Source organism: Myripristis murdjan, chromosome 20 (assembly GCF_902150065.1).
Source record: "Myripristis murdjan chromosome 20, fMyrMur1.1, whole genome shotgun sequence".
In the NCBI taxonomy this organism is placed as follows: domain Eukaryota; kingdom Metazoa; phylum Chordata; class Actinopteri; order Holocentriformes; family Holocentridae; genus Myripristis; species Myripristis murdjan.
In genome coordinates, this window is record NC_043999.1 from 19522548 (window position 1) to 19531925 (window position 9378).

At 42.9% G+C, this 9378-nt stretch overlaps 2 protein-coding genes across 3 annotated transcripts; one reads left to right on the forward strand and one right to left on the reverse strand.

The window, feature by feature from the left end:
- The first annotated feature begins 342 nt into the window (after positions 1-342).
- Positions 343-6149, forward strand: psme1 (proteasome activator subunit 1). 2 transcript variants are annotated; one of them, XM_030080005.1, is made up of 12 exons: positions 343-455; positions 551-597; positions 946-978; positions 1099-1161; positions 1751-1852; positions 2947-3004; positions 3608-3705; positions 4068-4136; positions 4447-4514; positions 4878-4932; positions 5247-5333; positions 5864-6149. In XM_030080005.1, the coding sequence occupies exons 2-12, from the start codon at positions 559-561 to the stop codon at positions 5942-5944; spliced, it is 753 nt and encodes a 250-aa protein (XP_029935865.1). In that variant the 5' UTR covers positions 343-455; positions 551-558; the 3' UTR covers positions 5945-6149. The 2 variants fall into 2 exon arrangements, with proteins under 2 accessions (XP_029935865.1, XP_029935866.1); XM_030080006.1 differs by having other exon boundaries at positions 405-423.
- A 776-nt stretch (positions 6150-6925) lies between these two features.
- Positions 6926-8581, reverse strand: fitm1 (fat storage inducing transmembrane protein 1). The gene is made up of 2 exons (XM_030079976.1): positions 8295-8581; positions 6926-7604 (listed from the first exon to the last, which is right to left on the reverse strand). Exons 1-2 carry the CDS (start codon positions 8579-8581, stop codon positions 6926-6928), a joined length of 966 nt encoding a protein of 321 aa, XP_029935836.1.
- Between the last annotated feature and the right edge of the window lie 797 nt (positions 8582-9378).

The following is a 9378-nucleotide window of genomic DNA, read 5'->3' on the forward strand; positions in this document are numbered from 1 at the left end:
ATAATAACAGTAATATTGATAATAACCATTTCTCATTTCCTTGAGCTATACATGACCCCTTGAGGTCCCCGGACCTCACTTTGTGAACCCTAGCCCCACATAACCCAGCAGAGTTACGTTGACTGATTTTTTAAATGTTTTTATTCTTAAATAAGACATCATGGAAGCTGGTTTTATTTACAAAGTTTTCAACGTGGAGATGATAATAAAAATGGCAATGATGCATATAGTTTTAGGCTAACACTCTGGAGGAAGTTTGTCTCGTTTCCCATCAGCCAGCTATTATCACGTTAACCCATAAAAAAAGAAAACTATTAAAAAACTACAAATCCCACAATGCATGCGAGCTCTGTCGCAGCCAACCTGGAAAGTCCGCCTGCCTAAATACTTCACTTTCATTTTCACTCTTTGTGCTGAGTAACTGTGAGCGTCTTTCCTCGTCTTGCATTGCCCAGGCTCGTATTTACCACCTAAAATACTTTCCTTCTCAAATTGCTGCCGAAGATAAAGTTTGTTTATTAACTTGAACCAAATCTCTTCTCATCCGCAGAGGCGAACATGGCTTCTATGGATATTCGCCCCGAGTCGAAGAAGCAGGTGAGCACGTCCGTCTGGTGGCGTGATCTCCGGGGGAAACAACTTAAAAAACAGGCATTTTAGCTCGCCTGACTCATCCCTGTTGTGAGTGTTGGTGTTTGGCACAGCCGAGGTGATGCAGTGGTGTGAGAAAAGCCAGGAGGGGTCATATCAGGTGACCAGGTAGTGCAAGCAGCCCTGGTAATGAGGCAGTGGGCTGGAGAAAGGCCTGTGATTAGTTGTGTGAATGAGCGCTGGCCTCACTGAACATCACCCATTTGCAGTGATTGTACACTAGAAGAATAGGAAAATGATCCAAACACAACTCCATGAGAGATTTTGTAATTATTTTTTTTTTTCTCTCTCCAGGTGGATGACTTCTGCCAGCAGCTCACCAAAGAGGTAATTTCCTCAGTAATTACAGAGCTTTATGAGCTGCTACCTGAATTTTAAGTCAGACAAATATGATCAGAGCTGTGTGTGCACTTTGGGTAATGTAATATTTTTATTTTCTTTTAACAGGCCGAATCCCTGGTTTCGACGTTTTTCCCACAGAAGATTGCAGAGCTGGAGATGCTGTTGAAGGTATCAGACTGCTTAATAAACCAAACTGGGGTCCCGGGACGTCCCGCGGGGGTCTGGGGCAAAATAAGGAGTAGTTACATGTTTATCTCCCCACCAGCAGAATTGCTTTCCCTTTGTTTCCACAGATTTATAATGCACATATTTGGATATTTATTTCTTTTTCTATTTCTTATAATTTCACTTATGCTTATAATATAGTCTTCTCTTGGGAATTTAAGCAACTTTAACTGGCCCAATTTCCCCTCAGGGGTCAAAAAAATGTTTCTGATTGTGATCCTGACTATGTGCTGCAAAAATCCTCTCCGATGGGGTTCATTCAAGCAGAATCTGATCAAACTGTGGTCTGCAGTCAGATACACAAATATTTGGAAGTTCTTGACATGCAAAGTTTTGGAAACCCCTTGTTAATATGTCTTCTTCCAGTGTCTCTTTATTTTTAATGTTGCTTCCCAGCCCCCAATCTAATCCCAACCCTCAATAATGTGTTGTCAAAAATGCCTCGGCCACGACCGGGAGAAGCTCTCTCACCCCCTGACAAGGTGACTTTTCAGAAACATCACACACTGATGAACTTGTTATTTGCTGTCAGAGTTCTCTCAGCGTCGACAGCCTGGAATCCCTGAGGGCTCCGCTGGACATCCCGATACCAGACCCGGCTAAAGAGGAGGCCAAACGCAAGAAGAAAGAGGAGGTAGGTCCCTCTGTCCAACAGGTTAATCCCACACAGCATGAAATCAGGCTGTGGTTTTGGCACTGTCCTGTCACTGTAGTGAAATGTATTATATTGAGGAGTCTCACTTAAGCATTTCATTTTCCCAACCGTGGGGTGTTTGTGTCGCATGAAGCCTCTCAAACACGCTACTCAGCCAAGAGTTTATATTTGGTGTTTGATTTAATTTCAAGGCAGACCACTGCCTGCAACAGAGTCCTTGTTACCGTGGCAACCATTCACTGCACAATTTTTTTTTAAGACCCTTTAACAATTTGGCAGCATTTATTTTGGATCATCTTTTTAAAAATTGACTGATTTACCTCAAGCTGCTGTGTTTTACACGTTAATTTGACATCAGATCATATCCTGGTTAATTCCTATTCCTTTTTTTTTTTTTTTTGCTAAATCTTTTTATCCTTGAGCAGTGATCACAAACAAGTGGCACCTGGCTAGACAGCTGAGAGAAAAGGCTTTGAGAGAAAACAATAGGCTTGGCAGAAAGTATTTATTAACAGTGTCTGCTAGCAGCCTTGAATCCCCTTAAACACAAAACATCCTTTTTTAAGTACTGTCTTGAAATATTCAGTGTTATCTGCTGTCACTTGATATATAATGAACAGAACCATGCAGGGGCTCTCTGATCGCCTCCCAAACTGTAAGGAAAAGGTGGCAAAAAAGCCAAGGTGACCATCAGAAAAAGGCTTTGTAACTATTAATCATGCCCCTAGTTTATTCAGGTACATGGTTTTGACAGTGTTTGTCACATGACCTACAGGGTTTTCGAGAGGCATCGGTTGTAGTGTTGCCAGTGTTGTGGGTTTTGGGAGAATTATCAGAGATCACAGAGCAACTCATGGGAACAAACTTGAGGCTATTGGAGTGCATTCAGAAGCAGCCACTACTGGAACTAGGTTAAAATTATTCTCCAAAGAAAATATGCAGTGCACAGAGAACATTTGACATCTTCATTTAGGCAGCCAGGGGAAAAAACACAACTCTTGCGTAGGCTGTCTAAGAGATTAATAGGCAATGAAAAAGTCTTTGACCCAATGCCTCCTGTCCTTATGTTGCAGCGAGAGGCAAAGGAGGGGAAGAAAGACAAGGACAGCGATAAAGAAGATGAAGACGCAGGTAAATGAAAAGACACAGACAATGACGACTGAGAAAGAAACCCACTGGTTGAATGTGAAAGGAATCACGTTATTACAGCCCAGGCTGTGGTTATGAAAACACAGTCCCTCCATTCATTCAGACAAGGACATCCCTGTTTATGGGAGTCCCATGTGACTGCCGTTTCCTTTAAAAGAACATGGTGTCTGGGGGGTGACGGGGGCAGGTTCATCTCTGGAGTTAATCAGATATTATGCAGAGTTTCAGTTACTGTTATAACATTAAAGCCTCAACTTCTTGCAGTTATTCTAGAGACGTGTGAATAGTTTAAATTGAGGACTCAAACTAGAACTTAAAGAGGAAGCAAAGCCTGCCTCGGCATGGCTGGTGGATTGGTTGCACATGGTTTTAAGAGCACATTAAGTATGGCTTCAGGTTTTTAAACCACAGAAATACCATGGTTAGCAACAAAATAACTACCATATCATGGCTACCAAGGAAATTAGGACAGATTCATAAAGGAAATCACTTTTGTCTCCATAATTGCAGCAAAGAATGCCCTTTGGAGTGTTATTACTCCATGAATCAGTGTTAAAGGTGTTGTTGGTTTGTTTGATCCTCCAGGGCCTCCCTGTGGTCCCATCTGCTGCAATGAGCGCGTGGAGAGTCTGCTGCAGGAGGTGAAGCCGGAGATCCAGACTCTGAAGGAGAAACTCAACACGGTCAGTCAGTCAGTCAAAGTCAGTTCAGTCCTCTTTGCTGGTGCATCCTCTCTTTGTCCAAGTGCATGACGTGTGTGAGGAATCTGCCGTGGTGGAACATGATTGGTGTAAGAAGATGCATGGTCAGATAGAAGCTCACATGCCACATGGATAAGGATGGGAAATGTTAATCTCCAGCCATTGCTGATTGTATGTACAGGTGCATTAAAATGGGGCTTAGTCCCCTAACTTGATAGAATTTAGCTGCACCGTTTAGATTAATTAAATATCATTTTGGTTACTATGATGATTGTCATACATGTGTTTCACTGTCTAGAATCTGACGCTGTCATTAATTCAGATTTTTTTTTTATTCCTAACAGGTGTCTATGTGGGTGCAACTCCAAATTCCTAAAATTGAAGATGGCAACAACTTTGGAGTGGCTGTACAGGTTAGTGACTGATGATAATCAGCAGGCGAGAATGCAGTGTTTCTTTGATAGCTTGAAAAGTTGTTCGTCATTAATTTAATTATTAATGTTTAATTAAGTAGTGTTGCTAAGGTGAAAAATCTCTTAGACGAGAATCATTCCCAATAACTTGTTCCATGCTGCTTTCTTGGCCAGCTGTTTTAAAATGTTTCCATGATTTGAAATGTTGGCCAATACAAATCGCTCATGAGAAACTGTCACGTTATAGAAAGATGAGCAGTCACTGTCCTGTTTGCTCCAGTCTGACTGAATCTTTGCCCATGTCCGACAGGAGAAAGTGTTTGAGCTGCTGACCAACACGCGCACCAAAATCGAGGGATTCCAAACTCAGATTTCAAAGTAAGAGCCCACACCAACAAAGTGAATTTATGGAACATTTTTTTATGTGCACGATAATTAAGTGAAACATGTTGCTGCCCATGAATGATTCATGTACCACTTGGAGCATTCAGTAACAAGATGTACCATCTCTCCAAATTTCATCAGAATCAGACAGCTGGTGGAGCGGTTCAGGCTTTTAATCACAGCAAAGTTTTTTTCAACTAGTTTCATCAAAATTGCTCCAGTTGTCTCATAGATACCATGTTTGAATTAGAAATTTTGACCTTTAGTTGCCCACACATCAGAGTGTTTTTGCAAGAATAACTGGATTTTATCACAATCATAAATGGTGAATAAATGTTTTTTTGTTTGGTTTTCTAGATACTACAGTGAGAGAGGTGACGCTGTGGCCAAGGCGGCCAAACAGCCCCACGTGGTCAGTAACCCATGCCCTCTCTCTCTTTCTCTTTCTCTGTGTATGTGTGTGTGTGCACAGGTCACAAATCACATGTATGATGAAAGCAGATGTGTAATTGTGTGGCTGTGTACTTGATAGCATAATTATATTAAGACATGCAAGTGTATTGTGTGCACACACTGCAGAATACGTGTGCTACATGTGAGGGAAAAGAACAGCAAAAGTGAAAATTGTTGTTCTCCATCAGGAAATTGGCATATCCGTACTGTAGGCCTATATATGTGATATTTTAGATTTTGCATGCTGACTACCTCTACTGACTTGTGCTGCAGGGAGACTACAGACAGCTGGTTCATGAGCTGGACCAGTACCAATACTGTGAGCTTCGCCTTGTGGTCCTGGATATCCGCAACACATATGTAAGACACCTACTCAACTACTGAACTCATGCATTTATATCTGTATTCATATAATATGCTGTACTGCCGTGTTAATCTGATCATTGTTCACACCACATTAGAAAACATGCATAAAATTCAATATACCGTTTGGTGTATTGAGTAGCCATTAAATGCATGCATTTTGAATCGAGTAATCCATTTTGTTGGTAAAATATTCTGTCGGTGTGCCAGCGGAAGGGATGATGGCTAAATGAAATCCATTCCGTCCTAATAGCAGGGTAATTAGACTAATTGCTGTGCCTGTGTTCTGATTGATTGACGCTCCGTCTCCTGTTCAGTAATCACTATTTGTCTCCCTCCTCTCCCTATTGTGCTCCCGTGTTTGATGCTGTAATGAACAGGGCGGTACAGGTGATGATGAAAGGAGCTATTTGACACAATTATGGCTCTGTATCTGGCTCGCTCTCTCCCTCTCTTTCTCTTTCTTGTGTTGTATTCCTGCCCCTGCCTGTCTCTCACTCTTTTGGTCTCCCCCTCTCTCTCTGCAGGCTGTGCTGTTTGACATCATTAACAAGAACTATGACAAGATTAAGAAGCCAAGAGGAGACTGCAAGGCTCTCATCTACTGAGGCCGACTTCTACACGCACACACACACACACACACAGATCTCCAACAGATATGCTTTCAGCTGAGATACAACTAGTGTTGTGTGACACTCTTATTAAGTAACAATACACCTGCTCTTGTCAAAGTTTTCGTTTTCTTTTTCACTTTGCAGTACGACTGTTAACATTTTTGGTCAAATTACAAATAAAGCAGTGTGATTATCGTAAGACATGCCTGTACACTCTTTCTGTTCAAATGGGATTTTTTAAGTCTGGTTTGAGCAATAGCAATTACTTTGTCCCCATTATTTTACTACAAATGAAAGCGACCCTGCAAACTAAACTCAAGATATGAGTGGTCCACAAGAATAATAAACTGGGGCTGAATACTCCACTGATGTCAGAGACAGAAAAAGAACTGTGCAATGGGGAAAAAGTCAGTGGGAATTACTCATCAGCCACACACAGGTCTTAGTCAACAAAGACCTTTGCAATCAGTTACTGGAGACTATTACAAATAATGAAACCTGACCTCTAATTTATGCACTTACCATCTGCACTCCTATCCAAATGGATGATAAATGAGTAGTCATTCCAAGAACGCCCCCCTGCTCTTTACAAAACTCTCAAAACCGCCAAAATACCTCAAAGTCCAACAATTTAGCAATTGTGTTCATGCTGAAAATGTCTCTCTGGGCATGTAAAGGTTGAGAAGAGTCTTCTTTAGTATCATCAAGGACGCATGCAGGCATACACACACATCAAGACCTTTGACTGGCATATAAATGCACAGTTGGCTTCCTCATTGCTATCGATTATTGTAATTTGTAACTGGCATACACATCTCAACCAACGTAACTTAGTTTCCACTGTGACTGGCTGACAAGAGGCCTTTTGTGGACTTTTCAGAACATCTTATTTTCAGAGCATTGAAGGTTATAATGCCCAACCTCACAACATATGTGTAATTGAAGAATTCTGTGTTACTGTAGTGCATGATACTATTATGGATGTTTGCCACTGTCTTTGTCCATGAAAAGTTCCTCTCCCGGCAGAGCAGGACGGCCCCAGCTGGGTTGGAGCCTAAACCACCCCTGGTAGAGTCCTCTCCATGCCAGGTAACCCAAAGCACCTCCTAGCTGCTGGGAGGGGAATTTTGGGAAGTGGGCGAGCACACACAGTAGAAGGAAAATCCATAGAGCGAGCAGCAATGCACAGAGGAGGAAGATGATTCTTAAAGGGGCTCCAGGTGATTTCTGCAAGGGCTTTGCTTGGGCCAGGTGAGGGCCAAAAACAGACATTTCCTCCACGAGCAGGAGGCAACACAGGCAGAGAATGAGGGTGTCCTCGGATACCTCATAGCCGCGCCACAGCATGCCAGCTCTGAGGCAGGAGGCCTTCGTCTGGTCTTCGTGGAGGAGCAGCAGGGGCTGGCTTGAGGAGCCCGAGCCCTGGATCAGAGCCCCGTCCTGGGAAGCAGCTACAGGTTCGTAGCAGGTCCCTGCTGCGTTCTCCAGCAGGGTCAGGAGACGCCGAGAGCCCCACCACAGAAACCCCACCACCCCTATCCGAGAGAGGTGGCGGAGGGAGAGAGAGAGGCAGCGACGGGTTGAGAAGGAGAGGAGGAAGATGAAGGAACTGGTTAAGATGCAAGTCCAGCCCCAAGTGGACTGAAGGAACTTCCTGCATGACAGTTTTAAAGCAGATAGTTATGAGTTAGGTGGATGGGAATAGTTAAAAACACAATAATAACAATAGAGAATCATACAGTATTCATCACTTGGTCAAGCCACTGGGACTTTGCTGGAAGAGTTTAAACAGTTAGATGCTCACATTGTGCACAGCTGAGGCAGCAGATTTATTGTGGTTGAGGGCACATGCAAGTTTAATGAGCACGTCCACCTCTCTGCCTGGGCCTGACAGACTGCCACCAGCTCTCACCAGGTTACCAAGATGCTTGCATGCATGCACGCACATTTAGGAAGAGAGCCTTTTTCAGATGATCTTTGGAAATTTGAATAATGTCACTGAAAGGACAGACTAAAACCTAACTTGATGGATCTTCATGGAGTATATAACAATGCATTTTTATTCACATTTATATTCACTTATGGAAACCGGCTGAACTTCTTGTAGCTCCGGTGTTTGTGTTTTGAATTAATTCAATTTTACCTACAGTTATTATAGTACTTTATGTGCTTGGTGGCTTTTGGGTACAGAATGAGTCATTAACTTAATGTTTAGTTTCAAAAGTGTATGAGGATCCGAGGGAATTTGAGCTAGCTTGTTTCACTTCCAGTAAGGTCTGCTGGTTAGAGATGAAAGACTTATATGAAATTAGAGATACATATCTGTTTTAGACACACTTCTCACCTGTACAGATAGTGGTTCCTGTTAGAGAAGATGCTGTACTTGGACACCCAAAAACTCAGCACTGGTCCAAACAGCACCAAACCAGACAGGGCCAGGTGGAAATGGTGTTTGACTAAGCCGCTTCCTAAAATTCTGGCCCACAAATTTGTGACAAACACCAGAGCGATGTTCAGTAGTTTCAGGATGAACCTTCCTGGCAGTATCAGCTCTGCGGCCATCTTGCGTAATTTCTCCAAGTTGATCTCTGGCACCAAGCCATTCGATGAGGTTTCAGTCTTCAGATCCATGGTGGTCTGTTTTGTTTTTCTTCCTTGATTAAGAGGCTCCAGTTAGTGCCATGTGGTGGAGTCTGCGCCCGTGAATTGTTGCCTGTACTGTGTGAAAGGCAGTCCAGTCCTACCCTGGGACCCTCTATACTTTATCACTGTCAGGCTTGTAGCACATGCTTTACAAAAATACTACCCTTCTGTCCCCTTTACCCTGCAAACCCCTCCCATCCACGACCCAGACTGGAAGCCAGGACACAAGTGGCTACTGCTCTTTGGTGGACTGTAACTTAGTACACCCAAAACAATGTGATCCGGCATTAATTGCAGCTTTGAATGTATGTATATATGTATGGTGTTTGTTACCAGGACAAAACTGAACCTGTGTCTAGACAGGGAGCAACAAATTGTTAATTTTCACCCACATTAATAACCATTTGCAATCTGATTAATTTGGTGCTTGCTGGTGCAACGCAACATTGTTCACTCACCGGCATTGAGTAACAAAGGTCATGTATAGGCCTACAAAAGCATTTACTGACATAAAATGGGTCATTGACTCCTTATTTGGCCATGAATAACTTTTCTCTTTGGTTCTCCTTTAGCCTCTCCATTCTTAGAGTCAGCTGCTGGTGCCAAAACTAATTTAAGTTATTAACTGTTGCCAGGCTGCATTTGGCACCGTGAACAGCTGCCTTCCTCACAGCACATTGAGTCTTTTTTATTGCAGCCCCAGTCCTTAGCCCAGGGCTTCAGAAACTTTCTCAGCCCCCTGAAGCCAAATTGAGTAAATTTAGTCTTGCCATGGGACTCATGCT

Bases quoted from the DNA above. Each gene is read 5' to 3' on its own strand.
- fitm1 (XM_030079976.1), bottom strand. From the start codon at position 8,581: ATGGATCTGAAGACTGAAACCTCATCGAATGGCTTGGTGCCAGAGATC. The intron at 7,605-8,294 runs GTGAGAAGTGTG...ACTGTCATGCAG, and splicing joins AGGAACCACTATCTGTACAG to GAAGTTCCTTCAGTCCACTT.
- psme1 (XM_030080005.1), top strand. From the start codon at position 559: ATGGCTTCTATGGATATTCGCCCCGAGTCGAAGAAGCAG. The intron at 598-945 runs GTGAGCACGTCC...TTCTCTCTCCAG, and splicing joins GCCCCGAGTCGAAGAAGCAG to GTGGATGACTTCTGCCAGCA. The intron at 3,706-4,067 runs GTCAGTCAGTCA...TATTCCTAACAG, and splicing joins TGAAGGAGAAACTCAACACG to GTGTCTATGTGGGTGCAACT.